Consider the following 14,702-nt stretch of genomic DNA (forward strand, 5'->3'; position numbering starts at 1 on the left):
TAGAATGAAAAAAAAAAATGATTCTGTTGTATGTAACAGTGTGTAAATCATTATCCGTTACTTTTTTAAAAAATGTATCTCAGTCTTTTGAGCAGTGCCTGTCACACCTGTCCATGTCAGATTACTCACGGCCCGCCTGCCTGCTGCTACTCAACGCAGCTAGAAAAACTAGAATTACCACCTTGCATTGCTAAGATATCACGTTCAGAGTAATGAGACTGACAGGTGTGCAACCTTGATAAATAAAGCCTCCAGCCACAGCTATTGCTGCTGCAGAGAGGCAACAGCTATAACTTGTGTAGGCTACAGACATTTTAAAAAGCTACAGCAGAGTTCTTGCTGTAGCTGACCGAGAGCCGCAATAGTGCAATAGAAGAATGTTCCACCGAGGCTATAACTAATCTAAAACCAGGTTTATTCTAATGTTCAGGACATACAGATAAAGAGGCAGGATTCATCTTACCAACCACAACTCATGTCTGTCCTGAGTTTTTCAGGATGTCTGTTCACTCTGCAAGAAGTTATAGCGTCAACAGCGTGAAACAATATAAAATCATTGTTACCTTAAAGGGATAAGTTTAATCCATGGTCTAAATCACCGTGAAACCGTGTTAGACTCCCTCTCGAGAGATCAAGTTAGCAAACTGCTAATTTACAGAGTTTTATCAACCTCAGAAACGACCGCACGACAACAATACACTGCAGTAAATGGATCCAAATATAAACCGCCACCACAAAGCCACAAATAATGCTCAGAACAGCACCAAACTTCAGCAACAGTACAATAGGGTCTCAGCACATAGTCCGGGGCATCTAACCTCCGCTAGCTTAGCTGGATTTCTATTGTGAAGCTAAAAACAGACTTCAACTCTCCTCCATCAGGTTCCGGGTCGAGGAAGTCCCGACGCGACGATTACCGAGTGCGGTTAGAAATGCTCAATTCCGTTCTTTTCCCTGTCCGCTCTCGATAATAACTGTTATAAACTGGCAGGTAAGACACATATGAACTTTGATTGCTTTTCCATGGAGTCATAATCATACATTTTCATCCATGAGCCGCGGAACTCTACTGCACTCGGTAATCGACTCGTCGGGACTTCCCGTCAACAGGAAGCTGCTGCAGAAGAGTGGTAAATTTAGTCAGCTTTTCAGTAGAAATCCAGCTAAGCTAGCGGAGGTTAGATGCCCCGGACTATGTGCTGAGACCCTATTTGTACTGTTGCTGCAGTGTATTGTTGTCGTGCGGTCGTTTCTGAGGTTGATAAAACTCCGTAAATTAGCGGTCTGCTAACTTGATCTCTCGAGAGGGAGTCTAACACAGTTTCACGGTGTGTTAGACCATGGATTAAACTTACACCGGAATATCCCTTTAAATAAAATGATGGATTTCTGTGGGTTTAAACATTGTTGGAAATGTTTAGGATAATTAAAATACTGTACTTTTACAATAAAGGTCTGTTGTTGTTGATACAATTGCAGAAATTAAAAACAGTAACACTGAGTCACAAGCTGTAAATACCAACTTACCCTTCATCAAATATGTGGTTTGAATTCATGAAAACGTTAAGGATTCAAATGAATATGAGTGAAATCTTAAAGCGTGTTACCCTAAAAAAAGCCACAATAATTCTTAAAAGAATCTTTGCACGGAGATTTCTCTCCCTATTTCCGACTCGTATCAAGATGCAGCCTTAAGCTGTTCACTGTGAGGGTACCAAAAATCCTTCAATGAACTTTTGCACTCAAATGAGATTTATTTGACTGTATGTAGTTCAAAAGCGGAAAACGTTTGCATAAACTTGAGAAAATTACCTCGGGTACATTCATCGCCATGACTGCCGTGTCCTCCATTTCGTCTTTTTTTTTGTAATGCTGCATACTGATGTTACACCGTAAAATAGGAGATGGGAACGACTGTTTTCTTCTTGGTTATTGGGATTCAGGAGGAGTGAGGATTTTATAAAAAGTCAGAGTAGAAGTTAACTGACTATTTCTTTAAAAAGTTGAGTTATAAGATCGATTATGTTGAGGGATAAAGCGTCTTTGCTTAACAGTGACCATCAAGGTGCCCTTGAGTGAGGGACACAAGTAAACAACTGTAATGAGGCTGCTCAGGTTGACAGGAGACTGAAAGGTTTGTGTGCATGTGAAGCAGTTTGTTGCTCTCTGCTGTCGATGAGCTGTCCCTGGATTTTCACACAGACAAAAGCTGTGAAGACAGCAAACCGTCCTGATCCTTTCAGGAAGTAGAAATACTGTAATTCACCGCTTTTCTTCTCCATGAGAGGCAGGCGCATTTATCAAAAATACAACAAAGATGTCATTTCACTGCAGGTCACCCATTGAAATGCAACAAAGATCTCATTTGAGTTCAGGTATGCTTCGCTACGGCTTACTTTCCCATTTCAGACCGGCCTGCCATGGCTCAGCATGGCACCAGCGGAAAAAAAAGGCTGACATGACAATGAGCTTCAAGTTCAATCAGCTATGTAATTGGATAATGATAATACTAAAATGGTACTGTCAAGTGCAGCCTGATGACTCCGCTGCGCTGCTTTCTGCTCTCAGGTCATCTTTTTGATTCTCAGAGCTGCTCGAGTTTGTCTGCTGTGATTTGACGGAAGGTCTCTCAGCTGCACATGTTTGAACTATGTGGATAGTTTTTTCTCTGTTCTCTGTGCCTCGTCCTCTAACATCTGCGGCTCCTGTAGAGAAGCAGTGAGGACTGGCGGGATGGGATTTTGGGCTGACGGTCAGCGTCGATCTGTGTCCTGAACTAGTCGGCCCTTGTCTGCAGCTCTTTGGCAAATTTAGCATGTTGAATCTGCAATTAATCTTACTTTCCCCTCAAAACACACCAACCTATTTGTCTCGCAGCTGGGGTAGGCAGAGTTGACAGGCCTGTAACAGTCAAAGATTGCGGTGTTTTTACTGGGGAAACAAGTGGCACTAAGCACTGGAGGAGAAGCTGGATAATGAGGTGCATGCAAGTGGACCAATCACAGTCGGATGTCTTCAGGTGCAGCTTTTTGGCCTTCTTCATCGCCAATTATCTGACCTCGGATTTGTGTGTCCAGGCCCTCACAGTCCTTCCACTCAGCTGTTTGTTGCCGCCATTTTGATTCCACTATGGGTGTGTTCAATGTCCATAATGTAGCAGGTAGCTGATGGCGAGTGTTCAGTGGTGTTGCCTTAAATCCCCAGACTTCCTCAGTCCTGCACACTTTTGTTTAATTACCATTGTGCTCGTTTCAAAACAAGTAAGTTATTTATTTGCCGTCATTTCCTTCGTAGAAAATTGAAAGGACATTTTTTTCAGAAATGTAGGACCTGTCAATGAAATGAAATGACATAATGACATGTCGTTACCAATATTTCTATCATATATCAGGATCGCATATAGGTTTGATTCCCAGGGGGATGAAAGAAAAGGAAAAGGTGGTTTTCTTTCTGCAGGAACAAAAGACTTGAGGCACAGCTTCTGTAGCTGTTCTGTTGCTCTGCGGTGAGGATCTTTTTCTTCATCTCTTCCTTTTCTCTGGAGGATTATCCCTTCATATAGAGCTGTATAGTGGCTGAGTTACTTCATCATCTGGACTGCAATGAGGATATTGTCCTCAGGTGACGTTAAGGAGATGACAGTGCCATATGGAGGGCTATTTCTGGACAAACTCGTGAGACAATTGTATGGTTACAAGCTGCTTATGTCACTGGAGAAAAGATCGCCTTCTTCCCGTCGGGTTTAAGGTGCTGTCACAATATTGCAAACAATGGCATTTGTTTGCATCATTATTCTGTATGTGGTGTGGGTTTTACTGCCCTGTGCTGATACGCAACGCACTCTGTGGTAAACATAGCACCAAAAGTTCATACTTGTTAAACATTGCTCCCATGCTCGACTGACCTTTATGAGCCCTGCCAGTAGCTGTAACAAAAATGGACAAAAAGTCAGTCCACCAGATAATCAGAAGCAAGGACGGAAGGTTATAAAAGATGCATGTAGCTGCCAACACAGCTAAAGCCACAGATCGTTTGCTATAACTGACCTATAAGTCTTAACGTTTAAATAATGCAGTGACATGTTGGTGTACTCTGACTTATACGTTTTTTTTTTTTATTCCCATTCATGTGTATTGAAGATAAATACTGACAGGGTTAGAAAACCTGAGAGAGATGTTTGTATGGGAGAAGTAAGTCGTTAAGAAGGAAAAAAAAACGTTGTGCATCATTTTAGAGTTTGTCGAGCCACAGCTTCGTCACAATCCCACATTTATTTTTTCCCCGCAAGTAAGAGAACCTCCACTATATACGTACGACACATCCAGAGATGTTATAAAAGTCGAGACAAACCCCTTAGAGAGCCAGAGATGTTGGTTATAACCCTAGCACCCTAAACCTTTACTGTTCTGGTTCACTCTCATCACTCAGGCTGTGTTTTCAGATAAGATAACATATTTAACAGTGGAATATTTTGCTCAGGAGCTGGTGGAGACCAAAAGCAGCGCTAAAAGAGAGTAAACATTGGACTTAGTTTGCAAAATGTTCACCATAACAGCCTGTTTCTGCTGCCCCCAAGTGGCCAACAACATTTACATCGTGGTCACAGCTTCTTGACAGTCACATACAGCTCTTGGCTATTGAAACATCAGTTCATTCATGTCACTGAATCACCTTCGGTCTACATTAGATCACTGTGACGTGACCTGTCTCATCGTGTAATACAGAAAAATACTCCCTCTGATAAAAATCAGTCCCCGTTGGAGAATAAAGATGATTGGAGCAGCGTAGGTGTAAGACCACATCAAAAATCCCTGAAAACGTTTGAATTGTGTCATAAAATCCGGGCCAGGAGATAATAGAATGTGTCAGTTTTTACTTACATGTGTAGATTTATTCAGTGAAACCCTCTTTTCATATTATTTCATCACCTGGTGGAGAAGAATTGGCATACATAGGCTCTTGGCATACAGTCGGTATAAAAACACATCATGTATACATAGCTGGCTGTATGCACCAAGACGTACGGTGTATTAACACATTTTACGGGGCATCGGCTCCTCACATACGATGTGACAGGTTAGTTTGCTGTTTACATTGGATGGTAGATTACATATCACATCATGAAAACACTCATTCACCGTGTTCATTGATGCGGGATTGTCGCTGTCAGCGCTGCATTATTTCCTGCGTGTCTGTTTAATAATGCGGTTACCTTATCAGACCCAGCGTCTCCTAAATCCTCTCTCGAGATGTCGTCTTTCGTCATCAACTGTCAGCGCCGTTGTCATGTTATCGCAGCCTTCTGACATGAAAGTGAAGCTACTTTAATGATTTTAAACAGTACGTCAGGGGGGTAATCTTTAATAGCATTTTCTATAGAAATGTATTCGGAAGGTGTTCTTTGAGCGCATGTATTCTGTGCTGTGCCTTGATTGAATTCATCTGAGTACACTGGAGCTATTGGAGGTCTCTGTATCAGCGTATATGCTGTCTGATGTGGATGATGTGAAAATGTTTTATTCCCACAAGAACGCCTCTACCGAGATGCTGTTTAGCTCAGTCGGTAGGGCGGGCGTCCTGTGTGCAGAGGCTCTGTCCTCGCTGCAGCGGCCCCGGGTTCAAGTCCCGGCCTGGAGCCCTTTGGACTGTCAATAAAGCCATATAAAGGCCCCCCAAAAAAACACTAAGAACACCTTCAGGGAATTTCTTCAGATTTGGCATAAACGTTCCCTTGAACTCAAAGACCTCATTAGATTTTGGTGGCCATAAGTCAAAAGTTCAGGGTCACCATGAGTCAGGAATTCACAATTGGACGGCCGGTGGGCAGTCTACATGTGGAAGTGTCCTTGAGCAAGATACTGAACCTCAATTTGCTTGCGATGGCTCTTCCATCAGTGTACGAGTGGTTATCGCTCCTGATGAGCAGCCGGCAAATTGCATGGTAACCTCCAGCACTAGAATTTCTTGTGTGAACTGGTGATTGCTAACATGTGTTGTGGAGCACTTTAAGTGGCTGCTAAGACTAGAAACACAGTCAGTTTATTACAGTTATTCAACGCCAAAACTATGGAACAGAAGGGGCGATTTGGTGAGTAGCTGATACTGATCTCGCGTGCCTTCAAACTGGTGATTGTTTGGATCTTCTGTGGATTTAAGAAGTGTTTGAAGAATCCCAGTTTTTTTTTTTTTTTTTTTTTATTAATTTAGAGTTTATTTGCATCTTCATGGTATTGTCTGCCGTCATGGCTACAGCTTTGTCTTCTGTCAGAATCCGATTTACTGGCTAAGCACGTGAACACACATACAATGAACACACACTAATAGATACACAGCAGTGGTCCACAGCATGCTCATTGGTTTTGCTGATACTTCAGGTTATTGCCGTTGCACCATGTGATGAAGCTCTCTGTCGTCCTCTGCGCTCCATAAGAATCATCTCTGCGTGAAGGCAGACATGGATATTATTCACTTGAATCAAACTTCACAATACGCTTATGAATTTAATTTCACCAAAGACTACATTCAATGCCTTTTATTACATTTCTTCGAAGTCTCTCTGCATGTAGTATATTATATGAGTCTTGAAAGACATGGGGGTAAACTGCAACTTGACGGGAGCACTGAGGCACACGTCGCATCTGTGTGGCAGTAATTCTAGTTTCAACGGGAAGAAATGTAGAAAAAGGTGCTTTGGGTAATATATTATCATTAAATACCTGGGGAATTTTATTACGTCAGTGCACTGCTGTCACTTTGGGCAATAAAGTTCACTTATAAACTGTCAAATGTGCTGCCTTCATTACATATCTTCGTAACAAGTGTTTGATAACCACATTTCCATAATGTCTGTATCGGCAGCAGCCTTACAAATTGACTGTGGGTCGGGTTCTACTTTCAACACAGACCAATTATTTTGTTATTCTGGGACTACAAACTATTTCAAACTGTTTGAATTTCCTCTTCTGACCTCGTCCCCAATACTTGAATGGAAAAGTCGGTCTGAAAGTAGGCTGACGATGCCCGTGTTTATACATATGTGTCAGTGTGTGTGTGTTTGAGGGTCACGGGTGAGTTTTGGGTGTGTCTGACTGCATTAGCGTGTGACTTGTCCGTCATTGACATTTCCTCTCATTTTTCTAATTGACTCTAGCTGGAGACGTTAAAGCGAGATGACAGAGGGAGCGAGCAGAGTGCTAATCAAGTCAGCGTAAGTGGGGAAACAAATCCCGAGCTCTCGCTGCTGCACACTAAACTCTGCCCTCCCTCCCTTTCTTTTTTCACTTATTTCTCCCTCTTTCCTCTCCTCCCTTAACTCTCCCACTGACATGACGTATCATTACAGGCCAACCTTCGCAGGGACTGTACTTGTCACTGAATAAATCTCTTAGACACAACTGGGTTAGGAAATGAAGGACCTGTGTGGCAGGAATGTGAACACTCAGATACATACATGCACACACTCTCGCTTCAGACGAGGCCACCTTGATGAAACTTCACTCATACGAGACTTTCGTATCGTCTTATTGTCATAAACTCACATCCAGATTTTTTTTTCCCCCCCCTCTGTCTTCACTTGTGTGTGTCACAAGCTCACAGTAAACAACAGCTTGATCATTAGCATCGTTTGTTCTCTCCCTTGTTTTGTTTTCACCCCTCCGTCAAGACTCTAGCTGCTGGCTTTATTCTCCCCTTCCTTCATCTTTTAGCTCATTGTCTTTTCCTTTTCATGTAAATTATTTTTGTGTTTCATTTTCTACTTTTGCGTTTGCTTACAGTTCAAACACTTTTTGCGGGCTTATAACGCACGCCATGTAAATTGATTGTAATGTGACGCTGTTACTACCCAGGGCCCTGTTTAGATTTTTCAGTAGTGTCGGTTGTTTAATTGTGGTGCCACAGTATGCGGGTCTTTCAACGGCGCGTTTGATCACCAAAGGCGTTGTGTTTGTGTGTTTCCCCAGGATGTAACGGCGTCGTCCGTGGTGTCCTGCAGTCAGGAGAAGGAAGGTCTCCCAGAGAAGAAACCTCACACTCCCGTTCACTCCGAGAGGGATGCGCTGCTTGTCGGTACGCTTCATGGCGTCACTACATTTACAACACAGCTGTACACTTGTGTCAGATTTGTCTTTTTGTCCGTATCTACACAATACGGAGCAGTGATTACACGAAAGGCCACCTGCACGTACAGTTATCGTAACATTTAAAGCGACGACCGTGATCGTGTAGGAGCCTTCTTGATTTGAGAGTCTGCAGAATAAAGCTGAGTGACTTATACTTCAGTCAGGACTTTAAAAAAAAGGTACGAGCGTCCTGACAGTTTTCATCTTTTATTCACTCAGTCTGAGACTTTAAACTCAGACAGGTGCTTTAGGCTGCCTCTGACAGCCAGAATTCTAGTTGTTTTATAGTCATTTATTCCAGGTGCAGTCAGCAGTTTTAGAGTCAGTCGATGGATCCGCTGCTTTGATCTAGATTGAAATATCTCAACAGAAATCTAAAGGATCTGCAGGAAGTTTGGTCAAAATATCCCTCATAGCCAGAAAATGGATTCTAATGACTTTGGTATTTCTCTGGTAGTTTTCTACCTCGAGCGCCATCATCATGTCAAAAATCCATCCTTGATTTCACTGACCTCGATTCGACTCCATGGAAAAGGACTCGCTCACTCTGTAAATCTCTTATTCTAATGGAACAAAAACACAACGACTGTTGGTTTCAGGTAATTATAAAGTAATTAAAACATAATTAGTAATGTTCTGTTCCATTTCTGCCAGTATGTCCCCGTGAATCCTACACACTTGACCTTTAAAAGCAACTTACTAAAGCACACAGGGATGCTGGCTATTTGTAGACTTACTTTATCATGTTAAAGACCTTCTCTGTGGTGTTTTATTTTCATGTTCAGTCTTTTTGTGAAGCTGCTTTTAGTGTTTTATCATCTCCTGTATGTTGATTGAGCTCCCTCACGTGTTATTTGAAACATAATTCAACTGAAAACTCAAAATATATGTTTTTTTTAAATTGAATAGACTAAATAGCACACCACAGATTTAGACACGATCAAGGAGCTCATAAGTATGTAAATTACAGTAGTTTAAATGACACTTAATAAGTTCAGCAGGCGGACATGTCCATAAAACTAAGACCATCTTCCAGAATAAAGAAAAAATACTATTATTAACACTGTTGGTTTCACAAGGCGAGTTCTTACCACATAGCTCTTGGATTGCATTAGATCGGTATACGTTTATTGTCCTTAGCTTGCAAAGCGTAACCACAACATGTGAAACCAATACCACGGCTGGATTTTTCCGATTTGCTTCAGTCGTTTTGAGTTATTAACGTTTCATAATTACACAGCCATTAGAGCGAGAGAGGGGGAAGATACGACGACGGATAGACAGAGCCCACTTTACTCATTAGATTACATAACACACTGTGACTTTATGATAATGGGAAATATGGCCAGCATCTATCTCCCATGCGTGTAATAAACTACATTATTTATAGAAGTAAACAAAGCCTTGTCCTATTTTGCTGCTCGTTGTTTTTCCGCCACGCTGCGTTTTCACATGTTAATTGTCAAGGACATCCGCCGGCTCAAAGCGTGAAAGATCAAACGTGCTGCGTCTTGTGAGGAAGTGGAAAGGGAAATGCAGATTGTGTTAAAAGTTTAGCATATGATAGCGCCGTCTGTATCCGTCCGTTTGGGTCCACTCCGACTGTTCTTCCAGTGCCAGAAATACGTGCGTCTATACTGCGTCATGATTGCCTTTGTGATTGGCTTACAGGTAGTTAGGTAGTCAATGGTGTATTGCCTCCGTTTAGCGCCCACTCTGGTTGTTTTCTGAGATCAGAGATGGACCGCGACCAAAGATCCTGGCACCTTTCTATGCCAGGATCACTCTTCTTGACGTCTTGTTTGATGCCCGAGGTTGAACTGAGCACCGCGGAGAAAAAAAGAAAAGAAGGGCGGGGGGGGGGACACTCTTGGCTCCTGAGAAAACGTTTCATCAGAAAACAAAGAGTTGGATCTCTTTGCCGTTTTCCCTCCGCTCCACACAGTGAATGTAGATGAACACAGCTGCATAATCTTTGAACTGCTCCTTTCATGAAAAATGAGAAGCAAAAGTATAGAAGATGAAAGAGTTTCTGTTTGTGTTGCCGAGCTGCGAAAGTCTTTTCGGGGTGAGTTGTGTCTTTTCAGTGAGATCCAAACTGTTGTTGTGCTTCTGGAAACAGCATTCAAATCATCTGTTTTACAATGTTTAAGTGTAATTCTGTCTTTTTTTTTTACAACTTGAGTATTTTTTTTGTATTTTTCGTAGATTCATCAGTTATAACACAATTTTGAAAACAAAGGTCAAGAGTCCAAAGTCTTGACCCCAGGATACGAAATGTTTTGCCAACTAAACGTTGTACATTTTTCTGAATATTAAAAGAAAATATCACATTTCATTTGTTTCTTTACCCAACAGATCCAAGCTAACTTTTTCACTGTTGCGCTGGTGCACTACCAGACGATTTGATGTGTTCTCACATCTTATTAGTTACTTTGTGGAGCACAGTGTTGGCCAAAAGTACCAAAATAAGTAAAACAGGAGCTCCTTTGTTGTCCCTGGTCAGATCATCTCTCGTTGCTTCCTGGTGCTCTCACAACATGCAGAGGTGGAGGATTATCTCTCTCCTGGCCCCATCAGAGAGTTGAGAGCAGATGGTTTCGTTGAGCTTGCGGAGAGTTTGAGTAGCACACAGCTTTGATGGGAGATAACGGCATCAAAGCGTCATCAAACACTCCCTCTAATCTGGAGCCACAATATACAAGAGGCTCTCAGCCGAGTCGGGAGTCTGAGGAGAGCCACTCGATGCATCCTCGCTTGTTTTTCAGTCAGACAAGAGGAAGGAGAATAACACAAACTGATGTCTTGAATATTCTGTTGTGGTTTAAAGTCGTGTTTGACAGAAGAGAGAAACTCCGACGGCGGAGCTGCGCAACAAGCGCTGTCTTTGCATTTTGACAGTTTAATTAACATGTCGGCGTGACCTGTTCGTTCTTCCTCAGGGATCATCTCGACCTTTCTGAACGTCCACCCGTTTGGTGCCAGCATCGAGTACATCTGCTCCTACCTGCAGCGCTTGGACTCCAAGGTAACAGGCACACACACACACACACACACACACACACACACACACACGTATCCCAGCTACAGTGACATGGATTCAATTTCCCTGCAGGGTCGACATATGGGCCTGCTGCGCCATTTTAGTCTCCTGGCATGCGAACAGGCGAAGCCATCAGTTACTGTGAGATTTCCTTTTTGGTTGGTGATCACACGCATCAATTTACAGCTTTACATGCATATAACTGTATTTATCAGAGGTGCATGTAAACACCGAGGCTGCAGTCAAGAAAGACACAGATCTACTCAGACATTCAGTGAAACTCAATGACTCACTGATTCTTGATTTCTGGTCTACAGGTGTTACTTTGAAGCTGGTGAACATCACAGCGTGCAAATAGCAAAAGCAGCTTTTATGTCAATAGCTTGCTAGCATTAAGACTATGTAACTTGTTTTTTCACCTACGAAAAATCTAAATAAAAACGTAAAGTCGATCACCACATTTTCTTTTTTCTCGCTTGCCTCTCCAGTACATCAGTCGTCTCATCATGCAGTTTGGTAGTCTGGAATTCTGACATGGATTTTATCACAACAAATCAAAACATTACCGTATTTTCCTGAATATAAGTCGCTCCGGAGTATAAGTCGCATCAGTCAAAAACTGCATCATGAAGAGCAAGAACATATATAAGTCGCATTTATTTAGAATTTTTTTTCACAAAATCCAAGACCAAGAAAAGACATTTAATCTGGAAAGGCAAGTTATTCAACTACACAATAGCACACAGAACAACAGGCTGAATAGTTGTCCGTTATGTTAACGTAACACATTAACAGTTATTCAGCTACACAATAGCATAAAGAACGTACCTGGGAGACTGAATAGGCTAAATTAACATAACAAGCCAGCGAGTCCAACAGGCAAGTTACCTGTAACTTGTCAAAAGCCTAGAGCGCCCTCTCACGGCTGTAGACGGTAATGTTTACTCCTTGGTTCATGTCAGTCAGTATGAATTAACATTTAAAAACATGTTAAATTATATACATTTTGATATATGTCGCACCTGAGTCTATGAAAGTCTATGAAAAAAACTGCAACTTATAGTCCGGAAAATACGGTACTTGTTGCCCAGTCTTAGTTTTTTAATGCAGACCTTGATTTCATGATGCATTATTTAGTCGGCAGCTTCACTTATGAATATATATGTATTTCGTCACGGATCCACATATGCAGAACTTATTGATTCATAGATTAATGTTGTGCTTCTGTCTGCTGCTGCTGCCAGTTCGGACTGCTCATCATCCCTCTTCATGTTCGAGCTCATTCCTGAGCTGAGCTTTGTCAGCATCCATACAGACAGTCTGTGTTGTTCTGTTGGATCTGGTCTCTCCACAGCTCTGACATCATTCACAAACAAATCACTAACACTCTGTTATAGAGTGCAGAAGAAGCAAGTGGCACCAATGGCTTCTGGATCAAAAATGAAGTCAGAATGTCAGAGATTCAGGATGCCCGGAGGTGCGGGCCTCAATGTGCTTGTTTTGTCGGACCGTCGGCCCAAGAAACGTAAAGATATTTTATTTAAACTCACATATACCAGAGATCACCAGACGATCCTGTTCTTGTTCTCGTTTGAGAGCTTAATAGCAGGTGAAAATAATTCCTCACTTGCTGAAGTAAACTCCAGGGTGTGTCAGCGCACCTCGACATCTCCGTTGAGTGTGGAAACAAGTGTCACACTCTTAATATTATCAAAAATTTGGCAAATTAATTCTCTGTCAACTGAGTAATTCATTATGTGTCTAATCATTTCAGCACCTAAGTTTAAGAAAATGATTATTACTCCTTCAGTTGAACATCCTGGATATACTTCATACACTCAGAAACATGGACAGGTAAAAAGCAGCAGGACACGGCGCTCTTCAAGAATAGTTGAACAATTTATGAATTCCATACGTTTGGTCTCATGTCATGAAGCCATAACTCCTCGTGTTTATTGTTTTTGTACAGATAAAACAAATGAGATGTAGGATATCAATTAGTAAGCTCCAAAATTAGCTAGTAGGGTTACAGTTAGTGTATGTTTGTTTACTGTATGTTTTGTCTCATTTTTGGCAAATAAATGACCCTTAAAATATGAGTGACGGGTGGTGAAGTGTCTCTAACGATAACTACAAAATAAATAGTAAATCTTAATTACATGTGAAAAGGACACACAAAATGTTTCATAAAGAGAGAATCCACAAAGCCGAACAGATCTGCTGATTGTAAACACGATGTCAATAATACGTTTGTGATATAACTGTGACGCCCCTCGCTGGAGTGACATCAGTCCTCTCATCTGGCACTCTTGCAAGAAAACAAATAAGGTTAATCTATTCCTTTAAACGTGTGCGAGACATGTTGTTCTGTATGTGTGTGCTTTGTGTGTGTGTGTGTGTGTGTGTGTGTGTGTGTGTTTGGCACGTTTTCTGACCGTGTGTGTGCTTCTATTCAAGTCTTTGTGCAGCTGTTTGTCTGCGTATCTGTTGTTTCAACACTGACTCCGCACAACGAGCAGCCCACAGAGTTTTGTCAATACCGCGGGCTGGACGACGAGCCCAATCCTCTCTCCTTATCTGCCGGCTCCACGCTCACACGGCTCCATTGTCGGTAATGATACACCGGCCCTATCTCCACGATGGACCTTAATGCATCCTGACGTGAGCACCGGGCTCGAACAACCTAGTTATTAATGCAAGACGCCGTGGGTTGTCTACAGCGGCTCTTACAGTGGATTCCTGTCTCTGCTGTCACCTTTGTGATTATCTGCAGCCCACCCAGGTGGTGTTAGCCGGCGTAAAGCCTGTCATGTAGCTGGTATTGTCTCGATGCTTTGGGTTTAAGTGGAAGAGCAGAGGTGTGAACAGCGGATGTGTGAGAATGCCTGTCTTAATTTGTGTGGAAGAGTACACACATTTTGTGTCATGTTTCCGCAGATTAACCCCGGTGAGGTGGAGGCTCTTCTGTCTCGGCTGCCCTGCACCTTCAGACAGGAGCTGACGGGCGTCGGAGCCAGTCTGGAGAAACGCTGGAACTTCTGCGGCTTCCAGGGCATCAAGAACACATAAGACTCAGTCGACGACAGGTAGACGAGACAACACAAGCACACGAAGGACGCTCTGTGGAGGAAGCCCACATCTAATGGAGGCGCTGGGTCCGGACGAGAGCACAAATCATTCACCGCATTTCTCAGATCAGGAAGGGATGTAGGATATAAAGGCACAGGTTCACGCGCTGGCAAGACCTGGACTAAAGGGCTACACAGGAACATCATCAGGGTCTACTTTCAACCTCAAAACTCTCTGCCTTTCTTTTTTTCTGCCTGGTCTTGATTTTGTACAATCACATGAAATAAATTCTTATATTTCCTTCTACTTTCTGTGTAGTCTGTTAGACGCGCACACAAAAGACGGATGCAGCAATCAGGTCCATTTGTAAGTATTTTTCACATCTCTCGGTCTTGAATTATGCTCCTATTTGGTGGCGCATAATTGCACTGTCAGTTCCTAAATGGACAAGGAAACGGCGGAGAGAGTAT

General features: G+C 42.4%; 1 protein-coding gene across 6 annotated transcripts in view; it reads left to right on the forward strand.

The window, feature by feature from the left end:
- LOC115568979 (ecto-NOX disulfide-thiol exchanger 2-like) overlaps positions 1 to 14,538 on the forward strand; it is a 179,201-nt gene extending 164,663 nt beyond the window's left edge. For all 6 annotated transcript variants that reach the window (XM_030396780.1, XM_030396781.1, XM_030396782.1 and 3 more), the window contains 4 exons: positions 7,151 to 7,207; positions 7,962 to 8,067; positions 11,063 to 11,148; positions 14,101 to 14,538. In XM_030396780.1, coding sequence (XP_030252640.1) covers positions 7,151 to 7,207; positions 7,962 to 8,067; positions 11,063 to 11,148; positions 14,101 to 14,232 — 381 coding nt within the window. In that variant the 3' untranslated portion in view covers positions 14,233 to 14,538. The remainder of the gene's footprint in view (positions 1 to 7,150; positions 7,208 to 7,961; positions 8,068 to 11,062; positions 11,149 to 14,100) is intronic.
- Positions 14,539 to 14,702: the final 164 nt, after the last annotated feature.

This window comes from Sparus aurata, chromosome 18 (genome assembly GCF_900880675.1).
Source record: "Sparus aurata chromosome 18, fSpaAur1.1, whole genome shotgun sequence".
Lineage (NCBI taxonomy): Eukaryota > Metazoa > Chordata > Actinopteri > Spariformes > Sparidae > Sparus > Sparus aurata.